The 20,333-nt window shown below is 38.8% G+C and overlaps 1 protein-coding gene across 2 annotated transcripts in view; it reads right to left on the reverse strand.

Moving 5' to 3' along the window:
- MCD1 (multiple chloroplast division site 1) overlaps nt 1-20,333 on the reverse strand; it is a 72,330-nt gene that overhangs the window by 11,869 nt on the left and 40,128 nt on the right. Inside the window, exon 3 of one of the 2 annotated variants that reach the window (XM_087699789.1) lies at nt 17,114-17,507. In XM_087699789.1, coding sequence (XP_087555915.1) covers nt 17,114-17,507 — 394 coding nt within the window. The remainder of the gene's footprint in view (nt 1-17,113; nt 17,508-20,333) is intronic. The other variant, XM_087699790.1, reaches the window with a different exon arrangement.

Below are 20,333 nucleotides of genomic sequence, written 5' to 3' on the forward strand. Positions count from 1 at the left end.
ATCCTCAGTTAATCTTCAGCACTGATGCTTCTAAATGGTCTTTGGCATTGATTACTTCAACTCTCTGATGTATAGACTCCAAAATGAGGCTATATTCTTCATCCTTTCTCTCTCTTGAAACCCTACATGAACAATCCATGGGCAGCCATGAAAGCTTCAGCCCAAGCTCTCATTCTTCAACAATTTCTTGAGGATTCTTCATCAATTCAGCCCATGGCATCATCTCAGTTCTTCAACAAATTGCAAAGTTTTCAGTCTGTGGAGGACATTGGAGCTCATATTGAAGGTTTATTTTGGGGCTTTTCTTCAAGAGGCTTGAATCTTTGATATTCAAGTGTTCAAGCAAGCCCGGGGCATTGATTCTTCAGGGATTTGAGCATATTGGAGCTTATATGGACTGATTTAGTGAATATTTCAAACTCCATGGTGGATTTATGGTAGATTTATAGTGGATTTTGAAAAATTCTTCCATCAATGGGATTGGAGTTGACATCTATCATCTTCTTCAAGCTTAATCAAGGTATTTCTTTCACTTAATCTCTGAAATCTCTCAATAATCCACTTACTAATGCTTTTCCACTTGTTGATGAGAGATTATTAATCAATTAATTCTCTGAATTGATCAATAGATCAGAGATTAGTGTTATTCCTCATTAATCTCAACCTATTCCATTGAATTTCAATATTGATTCAATCACAACTTCATCATAGATATCATTTGCCAAGTTTAATGCATAACCTTGATTTGTTTTGGTTGAATTCTTTTGCCCAAGCTGAAATATTGTACAAGGGTAAGTACCAAAGCAATCAGTGAGTCACTAAATTGCATTGATACGACATTTTCCCTATCCAAATTTTTCAAATTTCATTCATTTGCATCTCATGAAAAGGGCTGAATGAATATTTCAGCAATGCATTTCATACAGATTAATTAGAATAGAATGCCATTGCCATGTTGATATACCCACCGAGGAAAAATGTGGATGCCCGAGGAAATAGTGGGACAAAAGAGAGGTGACCCTCCCTCACTATCAAAGATCCCGAAGGGGTGCAATCAACCGACCCGGGGGGAACTTTGCCCACCTCCTGGTGATTCGGAGCTCGTGTAGGGAGCTTGTCATGCCGTTTTATCCCTCACACAAGTACAACGAGTGAAAAATTGAAGATTAAAGAGTTTCCAAAGGCTCAAGTATCTTCAGGATCAAAACAAAGTGAAACATGGATTTTACAGGGCACTACAGGGCATTTACAAGTTGTTACAGGTACACCCTTCATTACTGAAGTACAGGTGCAGATACTACAGGATACCCACAGGTCCTACTCAACCTTCTACAGGATTTGGTAACCATTTGGGATTACTATTTTACCTTACACGGTCAAAACAGGGGCATTTACAGGTCAAAACAGGGTGCAAGCCTGGACAGTTCAGACTCAGAAATTGAGTTGCAGAATTTTCTATCCTAAATTTGTTATAGCGTGCTATGGCTCATCTCGAAGAGGGCATTCTTGGCTTAGATTTGAACTAAAAAGCTTTGAAATTGGAGTTCCCTAGCAAAAGTTATAGCAATTTTTCTGACAGGGGTACTGCAGGACTGCACTATTATGGCAAGGCATAAGGGTAAAAATAAGATCCAGGATGATTATGCTCAGCAAATCAGAGATTTCATGTCGGATAATGTGCCTCAAGAGAGCCTTGAAGAGCCTCAACAACAAGGGAAAATCAGTATACTCAATGATACCTTGTGCGTACATGAACAAAGGCATAGAAAACGTCATGAGGCCCTATTATCAAGAATGGAGCAAATGGTTTTGTCTACTGATCAAACGAAGTCTTCCATTGAGAAGTTAGTAGATTCCACGACTCAAACAAAGACTTCTATTGACAAGTTGGTGGAATCCAATGCTCAAATTATGGCTCAATTCTCCCAATGAATGCAGATGCAAATGGGATCTAAAGAAGCAAAGGAGAAAGCTTATTCAAACAGAGAGCCTTCAGTCCCACTTCAGCCATGTAACCAAAATGGTCATGGTCATGGAATTATTAGACGAAAAGGTATTCCAAATAGCCAATATGAAGTAGGTGAGACTTCACAAAGGCATGATGACTATTTGGGCAACTTGAATGGAGCCAACTCTCAAGCTTTTGGGCTGAATACTCAACTTCCTAGGGATCCTCTACCAATGGGAAGATTGCGTTGTGGTTCTCAACCACCTATTGAGAGATTTCCATCTCAATTTGGGGATTCAATGCATGGTACTCATGATCAATCTATTTTGGGATAGCAACCATTCCATGAAAGAGAGCTAAAGGACAAGATCGTTTTAGCCAAGTTTAATTGTCAATTATCTTCACCATCTGATTTAGAGGAGTGGACCTCTAAGATGGAATCTTACTTTGACATATTCCCTAAACCTGATAACATGAAGATTCATTTTGCTTCTTTGCATTTGGAAGGATTTGCCCATACGTGGTGGAGGTATATCAAAAAGAAAAACATACTTGTAGAGAATTGGGAAGCTTTCAAGGCACTTATGGTTGAAGTATTTGTCTCCCCTCTTGAAAAAGAGAAATTGACATGGAGATGGTATGGTTTGGAACAAAGAGGCCTAAGTGTAAGAGAATACACTATCCAATTTCTCAACCTAACCATGTATCTAGAAAGCATAAGTGATGAGGCTAAGCTCCACAAGTACATGTATGGTTTAGAGCCCTCTTTATCAGCTAATATCATGGCATAAAACCTTACTTCTCTCTTTAAGGCTAATAAGCTTGCGGAGCGCTATGGAAGAAAATATAGAAGAGAATCTTCATTTCAGCCTGGTTTTGGACAGCCAAGAACTGTTTTTAAATAGGGGCAAGTTGGTAACACTTATGGCAGCAATCATGTGTCAAATGGGAGCTTAAGGGTGCCAACTTATCCACCATTCAATGCTTCTAGACCTCAAAGCAATTTCAAAACAACAAACAGTCCTAGAGTTGACTTCAAACAAGGGGACAACAAGCCTAAATCCATTCCAGCCAACATGAATCCTAAGTCCATTCCTATGGATCTTTACAAAGAAAGAAATGAGAAAGGCTTATGTTTCAAGTGTGGAAAAAAATATACACTTGATCATGCCTCAAAGTGTGCGTATAAAAATGTCAAACCCAAGCTTCAAAGTATGTTAGTCTTTGAGGATCTTGAAGATGAGATGGATAAAGCTACTACAATTGTACTCAATGCTGAAAATGAAGATCTTGAGGAAGAAGTTCGGCAAGAGTATCTCTATGATCCAGCTGACTCCTTTCCTTTTGATCCAGGTGGAAGTGTTCCTTTTGATCCAGGTGGGACTTGTAATGATACACTTGCTGCCACTAGTTGTTCTATTTCCATGGATGCTTGGACAGGACCTAAGAGCCCTAATACACTCCGTATGAAGGGTAACATTCATGGAAAGGTAGTATTCATTCTGATAGACAGTGGCAGTACCCATAGTTTTGTGAATAAGTCCATCATGGACAAGCTGAATTGTATTCCCACAGATTTACAGCAGCCCATAAGAGTTCAAGTGGCCAATGGTGAAGAAGAAATCAGCACACACATATGCCCTCAGGTTTCTTTACAGCTGGCTGAAAATTTTGAACCAAAAGTAAACCTAATTACCTTGGAAATGGGTCCTATAGACATCGTACTCGGTTGTGATTGGTTGATGACATTAGGCAAGATCATTATGGATTTCTCACAATTGTATATGGAGTTTATCTTCAATGGATAGCTCATCCATTTATAGGGAATTCCTAGTAGATCAGCTCTTCAACTTATTACCATTCAACAACTCAAAAGGGAGTACAAGAGGCACTCACAAATATTTGTTTTGCATTTGAATAAAGAGATGCAAGATCAGCCCAATAATTCAGCAAACCATCCAGCCTTGACAACTCTTCTTGAGGAGTATAGGGATTTGTTTGAGATGCCTACTTCATTGCCTCCCAAGAGAGCAATAGATCACCCTATTGATTTGGAGCCCAGCTCAAAGACAATCAATAAGCCACCTTACAGATTATCTAAGTGTGAACGAGAGGAAGTAGCCAAGCAAATCAAGGAACTTCTTGAGATGGGATTCATTGAACCAAGTTCTTCACCTTATGCATCTCCAGTTCTGTTAGTCAAAAAGAAAGATGGATCTTTCAAAATGTGTATTGACTACAAGAATCTTAATAAGATCACAGTGAAGGACAGGTATCCGATACCCAAGATTGATGATTTTCTTGATGAGCTCAAGGGGGCTCAATTCTTTACGAAGATAGGTTTGAGATCAAGGTATCATCAGATTCGCATGCGAGAGGGTGATGAAGTCAAGACTCCTTTCAAGTCTGATCGAGGACTCTATCATTTCTTAGTGATGCCATTTGGGCTTACAAATGCTCCAGCTACCTTCCAGAGCCTGATGAATAAGATTTTATAGACTTTCCTCTTTCAGTTTGTCTTGGTGTTCTTTGATGACATTCTGATCTACAGTAAGACTTTACAGGATCACTTGACACATATAAGGAGGGTTTTTGATATATTGAGATATCACAAGCTTTATGCTAAGAAGAAAAAATGTTCTTTCATGCAAACTGAAGTGGAATACTTGGGACATATTGTCAGTGAAAAAGAAATACAGGCTGATTTTAAGAAGGTACAGTGTATAAAAGACTGGCCAACACCCACTATTACTACCTCTCTTAGAGGATTCCTTGATTTATCTTCATTCTATCGCCGATTCATCAAGCATTATGCGGCTATTGCAGCTCCTTTGACTAATAGGTTGAAGAAGAAGGCTTTCTTTTGGGATGCTCTTGTAGATAGTAGCTTCAACCAGTTAAAGGGACTCCTTACCTCTGCTCCTATCTTAGTATGCCCGGACTTCTCCAAAGAATTTACCATACAATGTGATGCTAGTGGCTATGGCATTGGGGCTATTTTGTTACAGGAGCATGGAGTGATTGCCTTTGAGAGCTGTAAGCTTACAAATATGGCACCATTACTTGTATGGCATCCGATTCAGAGTACACAGTGATCACAGGGTTCTTAAGTATTTCCTTACTCAGTCCAATCTTACTCCTAAGCAGCGTCGGTGGGTAGCTACACTACAGAATTATGATTTTGACATCACTCATACGAGGGGCAAAGACAATATAGTGACTGATTCTCTTTCTCGTATGTGGGCTTGCAAAGTTTCAGCTATGATTAAATTGCATAATCATTGGATTGAAGAACTACAGGAGGCTTATCTTTTGGATAAGGAATTCAGCCATAATTTTCAAAAATTACAGCAAGGTTTAATGGAAGAAAACTCCCATTATCAATTCAAAAATGGCCTTATTTGGTTGAAAGGCAAGATTGTCATTCCTTCTACCTCTTCTTTTACACGGAAAATTATGGAGAAACTACATTCTTCACCTTTAGCTGGACATTTAGGAGTTTTCAAGACCTATGACAGGATCAGTAAAAGTTCCTATTGAAAAGGACTGTAGAAAGATGTCAAGGACTTTGTCATGAAATGTATGCCTTGCCAGCAGAATAAGGACAGCATCCATAAGCGATGAGATTTGTTACAACCATTACCTATTCCTTCATGTAAATGGGCTCATATTACTATGGATTTCATTACTAGCTTGCCTACTACGAAGAAGGGATGGAATAGTATATATGTGGTGGTAGATAGACTCACCAAGGCAGCCCATTTTATTCCAACCAAGATCCAATTTACTGCCTCTCAAGTGGCCAGTCAATTTATGGAGCAGATTTTTAGATTACATGGATTACCGCAAGTGATTGTTTATGATAGAAACTCAAAGTTTATGAGTAACTTTTGACAGGCGGTATTTACATCTATGGGCACTAAATTGGCTCCATCTATGGCCTATCATCCACAAACTGATGGACAAACAAAAAGAGTAAATAAATGGTTGGAGACTTATCTTCGTCGTTTCTGCTACGATGACCAAACTTCATGGGATTCTTGGTTACACTTGGCTGAGTTTACTTATAACAACTCTACCCACACTAGTACTGGAGTTTCACCCTTTGAGGCTCTGTATGGTTACAAGGTGCCCTTACCCACAGTCATCTTTAATGAAAGGATCCATCCTCATGGGAAGGAAGAGTTACAAAAAATGCAAATCTTTCTTCAACAATGCAACATGAATCGTAGAAAAGCTCAAGACCAAATGAAGATGTATACTGATGAGAAGAGGCGGCCTTTAGAGTTCCAAGAAGGAGAGTTGGTCTTACTGAAGGTGCCCAAGTCTAGGTACTCTACATTAAAAGATAGATCTAGTAATAAGCTTGCTCACAGGAAGCTCAGGACCAAATGAAGATGTATACTGATGAGAAGAGGTGGCCTTTAGAGTTCCAAGAAGGAGAGTTGGTCTTACTGAAGATACCCAAGTCTAAATACTCTACATTAAAAGATTGATCTAGTAATAAGCTTGCTCACAGGGTTTATGGCCCCTATCGGATCCTTAAGCGCATTGGAGACTTGGCATACAAACTAGAGCTCCCTTCTTCCACAAAGATTCATAATGTCTTTCATGTTAGTCAGCTCAAACCCTTTTATGGTGATCCAGTGGATATAATTGATGAGTTGCCACCTATTGATAAAGAAGGTCTTATTCAGTACATCCCAGAGACTGTTATAGGTCAACGTAAGAAAAAGCTTCAATCTCATTCTATCATGGAATATTTGATCAAATGAAGAGGTTTACCACCTGAGAAAGCTTCTTAGAGGTCTGATTCTATATTGGATGAGTTTCCTTTCTTAAGGGATACATTAGTGGCTGAAGCCTAATGATTATGGAGCTAGTTATGATGCAGACAGGATCATGACAGCACGCTGTTTTAGAACAGTTTTTATCGTGCCTAATTTTTAGAATTAAGCTATCTACATGGGCTTAAAGTACTCTTCAAGAGCTCCGTTTTGATAGATGGCATGCCTCATTTAGACACTTCTACTAAAAGTTATGGCAGATTTGGTCCAACAGGGTCTATTTACGCGGCAAGCTGTCTACTTCATTTTGAGATTATTTGTTGAAGATTTTATGGCTCCATACACTTTTGAAGTATTCCAAATCATGTATATAGCTGAGGTCTACTCTTGTTCTTCAATTTTAGTCCATATGTTGATCATTCCTCATTTATTTTCCCATTTGTAAAGCTGTAAAAATAGAGTAGTACTCTGTACTATCCATTCTTTTCTAGTCTTTCAAGTTTGTTTTTTAGGACAACAACTTTTGGAAAGGGATGAATTGTAAGAAGCTGGGAATAAGGATTTAGTATAAAAATAATATTGATATCATGCCATGTCACACTGACATTGGTATAAAAGGAGAGGACATGTAATTTTTCACATCTTTTGACACATTAATACAATTACTGTCCTTCTCTCCCATCTTGCTTACAGCTTCCATGGCTTCTCTCTCTCTCATGTCTTTCTCTCCAAATCTAGTCTTTCTCTCTCCTCATCACTCTCTTTCTCTCTCTTCCTGCAGTCTTTCTCTCTCTTCTACAGCCTACTCTCTCCTCTTTCTCTCTCTCTAGTTCTCTCTCTGACAAGAATCAGGCCTCCAAGAAGCTTCCTCAAGTAGTAAACCTCTCCATTTGATCAAATATTCCATAATAAAACAATATCGAAGCTTCTTTTCACACTGACCTATAACAAGCTCTAGGATGTATTGAATAAGACATTTTTCATCAATAGATGGCAGCTCATCAATTATATCCACTAGATCACCATAGAAAAGCTTGAGCTGACTAACATGAAAGACATTGTGAATCTTTGTGGAAGAAGGGAGCTCTAATCTGTATGCGAAGTCTCCAATGCGCTTTACGATCCGGTAGGGGCCATAAAATCTGTGAGCAAGCTTATTACTAGATCCATCTTTTAATGTAGAGTATCTAGACTTAGGCACCTTCAGTAAGACCAACTCTCCTTCTTGGAACTCTAAAGGCTGCCTTTTCTTATCAGCATACATCTTCATTTGGTCTTGAGCTTTCTTGAAATTCATCTTACATTGCTGAAGAAGGGTTTGCATTCTTTCCAACTCTTCCTTCCCATGAGGGTTGATCCTTTCATTAAAGATGATTCTTGATAAGGGCACCTTCTAGCCATACATAGCCTCAAAGAACGAAATTCCAATACTAGCATAGGTAGAGTTGTTATAAACAAAGTCAGCTAAGTGTAACCAAGAATCCCATGAATTTTGGACATCATAACAGAAATGGCAAAGTTAAGTCTCCAACCATTTATTTACTCTTTTTGTCTGTCCATCAATTTGTGAATGATAGACCATAGATGGAGCCAATTTAGTACCCATAGAAGTAAATACGCCTGCCAAAAGTTACTCATAAACTTTGAGTCTCTATCATAAACAATCACCTGCGGTAATCCATGTAGTCTAAAAATCTGCTCCATAAACTGACTGGCCACTTGAGAGGTAGTAAACTCGGTCTTGGTTGGAATGAAATGGGCTGCTTTGGTGAGTCTATCTACCACCACATATATACTATTCCATCCCTTCTTGGTAGTAGACAAGCCAGTAATAAAGTCCATGGTAATGTGCGTCCATTTGCCTGTAGGAATAAGTAATGGCTGCAATAAAACCACTTGGCTTATGGGTGTTGTCCTTATTCTGTTGACAAGGCATACACTTCATGACAAAGTCTTTGACATCTTTCCACAACCCTTTCCAATTAAAACTTTTGTTAATCTTGTCATAGGTCTTGAAAACTCCCAGATATCTAGCTAAAGGCGAAGAATGTAGTTCCTCCATAATTTTATGTGTAAAAAAATAGGTAGAAGGAATGACAATTTTGCCTTTCAACCAAATGAGACCATTTTTAAACTGATAATGCAAGTTTTCTTCCATAAGACCTTGCTGTAATTTCTGAAAAATATGACTGAATTCCTCATCCAAAAGATAAGCTTCCTATAGTTCTTCAATCCAATCACTATGTAATTCAGTCATTGCTGAAACTTTGCAAACCCATATACTAGAAAGAGAATCAGCCACTATATTGTCTTTACCCCTCGTACGAGTGATATCAAAATCATAATTTTGTAGAGTAGCTACCCACCTACGCTACTTAGGAGTAAGATTGGACTAAGTAAGGAAATACTTAACAACCTTGTGATCACTCTGGACTCTGAATCGGTTGCCATACAAGTAATGGTGCCATTTATTTATTACATGCAAGATAGCCAACATCTCCTGGTCATAAAAATTCATGGCCATTTCTTTATCTGTAAGCTTACGGCTCTCAAAGGCAATCACTCAATGCTCCTGTAACAAAACAACCCCAATGCCACGGCCACTGGCATCACACTGTATGGTAAATTTTTTGGAGAAGTCCAGGCATACTAAGATAGGAGCAGAAGTAAGAAGTCCCTTTAACTGGTTGAAGCTACTATCTGCAAGAGCATCCCAAAAGAAAGCCTCCTTCTTCAACCTGTCAGTCGAAGGAGCTACAATAGCCGCATAATGCTTAATGAATCGGCTATAGAATGAAGATAGACCAAGAAATCCTCTAAGAGAAGTAGTAGTAGTGGGTGTTGGCCAATCTTTTATACATTGCACCTTCTTGGGATCAGCCTCTATCCCTTTTTCACTGACAATATGTCCCAAGTCTTCCACTTCAGTCTGCATGAAAGAACATTTCTTCTTCTTAGCAAAAAGCCTACGGTGTCTCAATACATCAAGAACCCTCCTCATATGTACTAAGTGATCCTGTAAAGTCTTACTCTAAATCAGAATATCATCAAAGAACACCAAGACAAACTGAAAGAGAAAAGGCTGCAAAATATTATTCATCAGACTCTGAAAGGTAGCTGGAGCATTTGTAAGCCCAAATGGCATCACTAAGAAATGATAGAGCCCTCGATCAGTCCTGAAAGTAATCTTGACTTCATCACCCTCTCGCATGCGAATCTAATGATCATCAAGCAAATCATCAATCCTGGATATCGAATACCTATTCTTCACTGTGATCTTATTAAGATCCCTGTAGTCAATGCATATTCTGAAAGATCCATCTTTTTTTTTTACTAACAAAACTAGAGATGCATAAGGTAAAGAACTTGGTTCAATGAATCCCATCTCAAGACATTCCTTGATTTGCTTGGCTACTAGCCTACTTCCTCTCGCTCACACTTAGACAATCTGTAAGGTGGCTTATTGATTGTCTTTGAGTTGAACTCCAAATCAATAGGGTGATCTACTGCTCTCTTGGAAGGCAATGAAGTAGACACCTCAAACAAATCCCTATACTCCTCAAGAAGAGTTTTCAAGACTGGATGACTTGCTGAATTATTAGGTTGATCTTGTATCTCTTTATTCAAATGCAAAACAAATATTTGTGAACGTCTCTTGTACTCCCTTTTGAGTTGTTAAATGGTGATAAGCTGAAAATCCAATCTACTAGAAATTCCCTGTAAATGGATGAGCTGTCCATTGAAGATAAACTCCATATACAACTGTGATAAATCCATAGTGATTTTGCCTAATGTCATCAACCAATCACAACCGAGTACAGTGTCTATAGACCCCATTTCCAAAGTAATCAGGTTTACTTTTACTTCAAAATTTTCAGCCAGCTGTAAAGAAACATGTAGGCATATCTATGTGATGATTTCTTCTTCACTATTGGCCACTTGAACTCTAATGGACTGCTGTAAATCAGTGGAAATACAATTCAGCTTGTCCATAATGGACTTATTCACAAAACTATGAGGACTACCACTATCTATTACGATGAATACAGCCTTTCCATAAATGTTACCCTTCATACGGAGTGTATTAGGGCTCTTAAAACCTGTCCAAGCATCCCTAGAAATAGAACAACTAGTAGCAGCAAGTAGCTCATGACAAGTCCCACTTCAATCAAAAGGAACACTTCCACCTGGATCAAAAGGAAAAGAATCAACTGGATCATAGAAATACTCTTGCCCAACTTTTTCCTCAAGATTTTCATTTTCAGCATTAAGTGCAATTGCATTAGCTTCATCAATCTCATCTTCAAGATCCTCAAAGACTAACATACTTTTAAGCTTGGGTTTGACATTTTTGTATACACACTTTGTGGCATAATTAGATGTATACTTTTTCCCACACTTGAAACATAAGCCTTTCTCCTTTCTTTCTTTGTAGAGATCCATAGAAATAGACTTGGGATTCATGTTGGCTGAAATAGATTTAAGCTTGTTGTCCCCTTGTTTGAAGTCAACTCTAGGACTGTTTGCTGTCCTGAAATTACTTTGAACTCTAGAAGCATTGAACGGTGGATAAGTTGGCACTCTTAAGCCTTCACTTGACACATGATTGCTACCATAATTATTACCAACTTGCCCCTGTTTTAAAACAGTCCTTGGCTGCCCAAAACCAGGTTGAAATGAAGATTCTCTTCTATATTTCCTTCCATAGCGCTCTGCAAGCTCAATAGCCTTAAAGAGAGAAGTAGGGTTTTATGCCATGACATCACCTGATAAAGATGGCTCTAAATCATGCATGTACTTGTGGAGCTTAGCCTCATCATTGATGCTTTCCACATACATGGTTAGGTTGAGAAATTGGTTAGTGTACTCTCTTGCATTTAGGACTCTTTGTTCCAAACCATATCATCTCTATGCCAATTTCTCTTTTTCAAGAGGGGAGACAAATACTTCAACCATAAATGCCTTAAAAGCTTTCCAATTCTCTACAAGTATATTTTTCCTTTTTATATACCTCCACCAAGTATGGGCAGATTTCTCCAAATGCAAAGAAGCAAAATGAATCTTCATGTCATCAGTTTTGGAGAATATATCAAAGTAAGATTCCATCTTAGAAGTCCACTCCTCTAAATCAGATAGTGAAGATGACTGACCATTAAACTTGGCTAAAATGATCTTGTTCTTCAGCTCTCTTTCATGGAATGGTTGCTGTCCCAAAACAGACTGATCATGAGTGCCATGCATTGAATCCCCAAATTGAGATGGAAATCTCTCAATAGGTGGCTGAGAACCACTATGCAATCTTCCCATTGGTAGAGGATCCCTAGGAAGTTGAGTATTCAGCCCAAAATCTTGAGAGTTGGCTCCATTCAAACTGCCCAAATAGTTATCATGCCTTTGTGAAGTCTCACCTACTTCATATTGGCTATTTGCAATGCCTCTTTGTCTAATAATTCCATGACCATGACCATTTTGATTAGATGGTTGAAGTGGGACTAAAGGCTCACTGTTTGAATAAGCTTTCTCATTTGCTTCTTTAGATCCCATTTGCATCTACATCCATTGGGAGAATTGAGCCATAATTTGAGCATTGGATTCCACCAACTTGTCAATAGAAGCCTTTGTTTAAGTCGTTGAATCTACTAACTTCTCAATGGAAGACTTCGTTTGATCAGTAGACAAAACCATTTGCTCCATTCTTGATGATAGGGCCTCATGGCGTTCTCTATGCCTTTGTTCATGTACACACAAGGTATCATTGAGCACACTGATTTCCCCTTGTTGTTGAGGCTCTTCACGGCTCTCTTGAGGTACATTATCCAACATGGAATCTCTGATTTGCTGAGCATAATCATCCTGGATCTTATTTTTACCTTTATGCCCTGCCATAATAATACAGTCCAGCAGAACCCCCTATCAGAAAAATGGCTATAACTTGGGCTAGGAAACTCCGATTCCAAAACTTATTAGTTCAAATCGAAGCTATAGCACCCTATAACAAGTTTAGGACAGAAAATTATTAGTTCAAATCGAAGCTAAGAATGCCCTCTTCGAGATGAGCTATAGCGCCCTATAACAAGTTTAGGACAGAAAATTATGCAGCTCAATCTTTGAGTTTGAATTATCCAAGCCTGCACCCTGTTTAACCAGTGAATGCCTTGTTTACACCCTATAAGGTAAAAATAGTAACCCCAAATGGCTACCAAACCCTGTAGAAGGCTGAGTAGGACCTATGGGTACCCTGTAGTACCTGCACCTGTACTTCAGTAATGAATTTTGTACCTGTATGGACCTATAATTGCCCTGCAGTGTCCTGTAAAATCCCTGTTTTACCTTGTTTTGATCCTAAAGATACTTGAGCCTTTGGAAACTCTTCAATCTTCAAATCTCCACTCGTTGTATCTGTGTGAGGGATAAAACGGCATGACAAGCTCCCTATACGGGCTCTGAATTACCAAGGAGGTGGGCAAAGTTCCCCCCGAGTCGGTTGGTTGCACCCCTTCGGGATCTTTGATAGTGAGAGAGAGTCACCTCTCTTTTGTTCCACTATCTTCCCCGGCATCCACCTTTTTTCTCGGTGGGTATATCAACATGGCAATGGCATTCTATTCTAATCAACCAGCATGAAATGCATTGCTGAAATATTCATTCAACCCCTTTCATGAGATGCAATCGAATGAAATCTGGAAAATTTGGATAAGGAAAGGGTCTTACCAATGCAATTCAGTGACTCACTGATTGCTTTAGTACTTATCCTTTTACAATATTTCAACTTGGGCAAAATAATTCAACCAAACAAGTCAAGGTTATGCATCAAACTTCGCAAATGATACCTATGATGAGATTATGATTGAATCAATACTGAAATTCAATGGAATAGGTTGAGATTAATGGAAATAATATTAATCTCTGATCTATTGATCAATTCAAAGAATTAATTGATCAATAATCTCTCATCAACAAGTGGAAAAGCATCAGCAAATGGATTATTGAGAGATTTCAGAGATTAAGCATGAGAAATACCTTGATTAACCTTGAAGAGGATGATAGATATCAGCTCCAATCCCATTGATGGAAAAATTCTTCAAAATCCACCATGAAGCTTGAAATATCCATTAAATCGGTCCATATGAGCTCCAATATGATCAAATCTATGAAGAATCAATGCCTCGAGCTTACTTGAGCACTTGAATACCAAAGATTCAAGCCTCTTGAAGGAAAGCCCCAAAATAAACCTCCAATATGATCTCCAACATACTCCACGGGCTGAAATCTCTACGATGTCTTCAATCTTGGAGTCTATCTGTCTTGTACATGGTACTACACAAGCCTTGGAGGTCGGAGAAGTCCAAAATTTGAAGAAATTTGAGCTCCCAGGTCTGTGGCTATAGCTGCCCTACTGTGTTTTTGGGTTTTGAGCAAAGAAAATGAAGATCAGAGTTCATCTCTTACTAGAAATTGCTGATTATATGCCTGATGAAGTGTTTCAAAGCATGCAACCAATCTATAGAAGATGTAGAGCAGATCAGGAAGAGGATTAGAATAGGGAATTCGGTGCATTTTTCGGCGCAATTTTCGGGCTGCTTGCTGCTCCAACTTCTGCATCAACCACCTGACCAAGGTACTCAATTTGAAGCACAGGAGATGAAGGATCTTTCCCCCATGGTTTAGCTATGAGAAATGATCAGTAGAGAGGGATCTTGAAGGATTTCTTAACAGCCACCATTGAAGCTTCAGTCAAAAGCTTGGAAGAGAGAGAATAGAAGCTCCCTTTTGAAAAGTAACTAGAGTTTAACCCCAAACTAAGCCCAGTTAACTCTCATTTAGCATGAAATTTTTATGACAACCTGCTACTTTAGCCTGCTGCCGCCATATCCAACCTTGAAGATCTCCAGATGTAATCTCTTACTAACTATAGATAGTCAGCAACCCTCCACTAGTCATTGTCTTTACCAAGTACTTGTCTAAAATTGATTTTTGATGGAAAAAATAGGACTGAGAATAGGAGGAAAAATGGATCAAAGACCAATGCTCTGATACCACTTGTCACAGAGTGGACTAGAGAGAGAAAGAGGAGAGAAAAGACTACAGAAGAGAGAGAAAGTGAGTGATGAGGAGAGAGAAATACTAGAATTGGAGAGAAAAAGACAGGAAAGAGAGAGAAGCCATAGAAGCTGTGAGCAAGATGGGAGAGAAGGACAGTAATTGCATTAATGTGTCAAAAGATGTGAAAAATTACATGTCATCTCCTTTTATACCAATGTCAATGTGACATGGCATAACATCAATATTATTTGTACACTAAATCCTTATTCTTCCCAACTTCTTAAATGCATATGATACTTGTCACTTTTGACTTACCCAAGACTCATTTTTTACCTAGTGTACATATCTTTGGAATTATAAATGAAATAGAAGTATACATTTTGTCTCGATCACTTGTTATGTTCATGAAGTATTGTTGAATCTTTAAACTTGACTCTCATGTGCATTTGTGATTTTTAAAGGTTAAAACTAAGACTCTCATGTTAAAACAAGTAATATTTACTAGACTATTCCTAATGACAGTATGAAACACTGGATTTCATCTTACATTTTTTTGTGTACGTTTAGTATCATACTAAGTCCACAGACTAGATGGATCAGGCAGATCATACCTGACTATCCTGCCTACCATTAGAATCCCACAGCTGAGAGCTCTGGATTCTCATTGCCTCAACCAAAGTGCACCGCACTCCAGGCTACTAAAGCAGAGGTCAATAAAGCTAGGGTAGGCTGAAGAAGATAGAGGGATGTGTGGGGGAGATGTGAGCATTGTGTCTCAAGATTATATGCTTAGCAATGCCATTCTCCATTTCCAACATCAACGGCTCTCCATAAAGAAAATTTTTATATGCAATGTAGGACCAGCCTTTGAAAATTCGCAATCCTAGTCAATACCTGTTATTTACATTTATGGTGATTTTCTTCTGCTCTCAGCTTGAGCACCTCCCTTTACAACAATATCACATAGTGCTATGGCCAACTCACATTGAAACCAGGTCTGTTACTCGTTCAAATTCCAAAGGAACTCAGATGCAACCGTGGTTGCATTCATACATGTATGATTAGGCAAATCAGATGTATGAAAAAGGTATGGAAAAAGACACATATAAAGAAACTATCGTACTTGTCCTTTTTGAGTATGAATAAAAAGTAGGAAATACCATGAGTTACAAAACGGCTATGAAAACAAATTCATACACATCCGTTTCTAGATGAAAAATGAGGATGGATCATGGTGTTTTCGACTTTTAGTTACTAGGCTAATCTGTAGGGCTTGCCACTTTGGCTTTCCTTTCATATGAATAGTGCCATCATTCCTTTGTGGTATGAATGGGCAATGGACTCATGACAAATTTGAAGGCTCATGAGCTTATATGTCATTATTGCAGCCAAGTATTTCTCTTTAAATTTGAATCTCATAAAGATCTAGGGCCACAAATGATTTAGTCCTCAGATCAGAATTATACTTTCATACACATCCACATTTGCCATATGGAACCATTTGAAAAACACTGGCATCATTGCATCATGCAGCAACAGGCAGAAGGATTGGATGATGGGCTGCCATCAAATGTCAAGCAGCTTTGGCTTGATTGGACCTTCAAAGGATTCCAAATACATAATCTTTCAAACAGCCGATACTGCTTATTATTTCTTGGTACATGATAGAAAGCCCAAAGTGTGAAATATGATATGAAGATCAGCTTGGTGGAAGACCATGTTGATAAATGGATGGACTTCTCAAACACCTTCCAAGGTAAGGCATTGGTTTGGAGTGCCATGATCAATGAACTTTCTAATCATGATGACCTGAACAGAAGAAAACTCGCTCATGGGCGCTGCACATTCCACGAGAATTACATGGAGACTAGAGCACAGTTCTTCAGCCATACCCAGTCCCTCCAAAGGTTTGGGGGTATGAGAACTATGGACCATGGCAAGGAATTACTCATCAGCCATCAAAGACTATTTATTGAACATTTGATAGGCTTCCCTACGGCAATTGGAAGATGAACACACAAAACCTTTCCATTTTCTTTGTTGGTCAGGCTTTTGGTGAATTTGGATAGTAAGGAATCCTTCACATTTTGGGCATGCAGGCTCATATTGCTAGAAAAAGGGGCTGATTCTCTGGTCACTTTCAACTATGGGGTTGGCAAAGGATATAGAAAAATATAAAATATTCTTCGTGGGGTCTACATGGCCAGAAGGCTGTTATACATCTGATTCTTGTTTAACACACACACACACAGGTGTAGGCACAACACATGCACTTGTACACACATGCAGATAGAGAGAGAAAAACACACAGAGACACAGAGAGAAAGAGACAAACCGTTTGAGCTGCCTCCATCATCCTCTTGCGCAAAGCTTCATGTTCTGCTCTTACACGAGATGGTACGCCCCTTGTTTGGTACACATTCTTCTCTGCTGCCACTTCATCAATCTCAGTTTTAGCAGTAGCAAATGGATGATTTGCAGGTATCCATCTGATAGTTTCTGGATCTACTCCATTTGGAATTGGCTCTCCTTCAACTAGAAATACACTTGGACGCCTCCACTGATATGCTTGTACTCTCCTGCTTTGATGACTAAGCATCTTCTCTTCCGTCAAAGTGACTGGTTGCAATCTGAACATTTTTCCATACATTTTGACAACTGAATTTTGTTGTCCCATCTTCATCATTGGATTGTTAAAAGGATCTTCATACTTTAGAGGCTTTGAGCTGCTAACAAAAAATCCTCCCACCCAAAGAGAAAACACAAGAATCTCAGCCTCACAAAAGAGGACTGCCAAAAATCAGCTCAACTTAAGAAAGTTTATTAAGCTATTCCATATGTTTTAGAGGTAAAGTATTAACAAACATTAAGCACTTTCAATGAGGTGGTAGCAGTTGGCTGTAAAACCAAAAATCCTTCTTTAACAGAAAGGGAACCTAGCTACTTGCAGTGTTACAACAGTCCAGACTAGAACTTTCGTTCTGGAAGCATCCATTAGTACATCTCAACTCTGTAAACAAGACTACCCATGACTTCCATGGTATTATGCAGATAAAACCTAACAGCTGTCTTTACCAGTATTAAAGTCTATGCATACTGTATAATTAAGTAGTCTGTTGAATAAGGGTTATTATTTTTTATGTGTATGAGTTTATACCTGAATCTCGTCTCTACTCGAGGGGCAACCTCATTCTCCTGCTTATTTACTATTCTAAGTCACTGAGCACACGAGCCAACCGTTGCCAATGACAGTTATCTACACCTATTCGATAATCCCCTCTACAGCAATCACCAGATTTCCAAGTATCAATTTTGAAAATGAGGATAAACAAAGGTAAAAACATTATGATACCTGCGAAATGGTCCATTTATTGGAGTTGACATAGTGCAGATGAACGTATTTTTGAAGCCTCCAAATTCAGATTTAAAATTAAGTCTGAAATGTGTTAAATGAAAGAAACTCCATATTTGGGTATTAAATCCATCCGGTTTAAGGTCATGACTTTGTCAGGATAGCCCAATGAATGCTAAAAGGTGGACAAATCATAGTTACGTGTTAAGATATGGCTCAAAGGTTGCTGCACGTACACAGATCCCCTCTGGACTGGTCCAAGGTCATGACCTTGAGCCAAAAACCACTGTGCTTTCTCTACAGACCCTAGTATCTCATCACAGATGGTTCTCTTCCAAATGTTGAAGTTGTCATGGATTAGCTTGATGATGTACACAAATTAGAGGGAAACGCAGATGTCTAATGAGCTGCAAAAATGTGAGGCTCCCCACAAAACGTATAGGTGTCTGCACAAAACAAAAACAAATGCACAAGTTTGATGAGTGCATAACCTCAATTTGTAGTAGTTTTTAGGGGGGGAGGGTTGTCACAGGGACATGAAATTTTGGAGATGCTTTGCTCTTGCTAGTAACATTTGATTAATTTGATAAATGCCCATGCAATGGGAAAGAAGGCTGTTTAGAGCTAGAAGAGTCCCATTCAGTGCATTGGTTGGCTGTGAGAGAGAGGGAAGGTGCTGCCGATCAGTTTCTGGAGCTGCTAGAGGTCATTTGTTGCGGGCAACAATTACCACGGGGCTTCAGAAATCAAGCAACACCATTTAATGCACCAGGGACAACAGGTGGCAGCAATCACAATTGGGGGTTTTCCCACGAGGAAACTCTGGTTTCTCTCTCTTCTTAGCATTTTCTCACCTTCTCCAACCTATTCTCTAAACACCTCAGCATTTCTCAGCCAATTGAAAGTGTTCTCAGCATAGAAGCAGGGAACACCCGAAAATGCCCCTTTACAGGACCCGAACGCTGAAAGGTATGGAGGAGGACCCAAAATGCGTTTGCCTATCCAAAACATTTTCCCTTTGGGAAAATGACTGCCACGTGGTGTTTCCATGGCAGCCGTTTCCCCTTGGTAAGACATTTCGGTTCATCTCATTTCCCAACAAGCCCGAAACATTTTCAACAAAACGTAGTATATTTTTCACTTTAAATGTAACATTATTAATTGTCATGTTCTTTATGCTTGTTCACCATAGCGTTAGTAATAGTCATGTTCTTTACGCTTTAAACCTAGCGTTTAAAGCATTATTAATCTCATGTTCTTTGCACTTTTTAATTGTCATGTTGTCTAAGTATTATTAATGTTTTATTATTAAATGTCTAATGTTTTAATGTAACCTTTTTCTTAAACTCGTAAGGTTAAATATTTAATGTTTAAATATCGAATGTTTCATTAATTAAGCTTAAGTCATTAAATATATAATGTTTAATTATTTAAAATGGTTAAGCTTAGAGTCATTTCTATCCATTTCAACTATCTTCCTTAAAGAGGAGGATGAGAATGAAGAGGATTTGCCTATAGCACAACTGAAGACTATGACATGGATGAGGAAGAGGGAGTTATCAACTTATTAATTATGTGTCAAAATCCTTGTATGCATCACAAAGCTCCTTTGAGCTTGCACCTTTTGTAGAACTCTCTTAAAGCTTCAAAATTAGAAAGCTTTGATTTTAAGTACCAAACTTGCATTCTAAGTTTTAGCTTCTAAGCACCTAGACTCTGAGCCTGTTTCTCCGCCCCCCCCCCCCCCCCGCCACCCTCGGGGCGGGGCCCGACTAGATGACGTACCATTTCCATTTCCCCTCCTAGAAATTTGATGTTTTCATTTCCATTCTCGTTTCCATTTCCCCATTTCCCTCTACTATGGTTCTCAGTCAGATTTAGTGGACAGTAGTGAGATTTCTATTGTAAACCCTAATTCTCAATAGAAATTAGGGTTTAGCAACTAGCTTGGGACCCGTTGTAACCACCCTTCCTTCAATAGATGGGTGGTAATTCCCTGGTTGCAACTTGATTACAGCACTAAGCATCTATTGCAAAACTGAAAATACAAATTTACCTACCAATCTTTGGACAATGGATACCTAGATGGCCCCAAAACTAGCGCCCCTTCGGTATTTCTTTAGCTTTATTAAAGTAGAAGTTGATTTATAAAGGGATTCTCCAAATCCCCCTTCACAATCCAAACTTCCCTTGCTATCCCAAG

This window comes from Lygodium microphyllum, chromosome 19 (genome assembly GCF_053477565.2).
Source record: "Lygodium microphyllum isolate KBCC chromosome 19, Lygodium_microphyllum_v1.1.10, whole genome shotgun sequence".
NCBI lineage: Eukaryota > Viridiplantae > Streptophyta > Polypodiopsida > Schizaeales > Lygodiaceae > Lygodium > Lygodium microphyllum.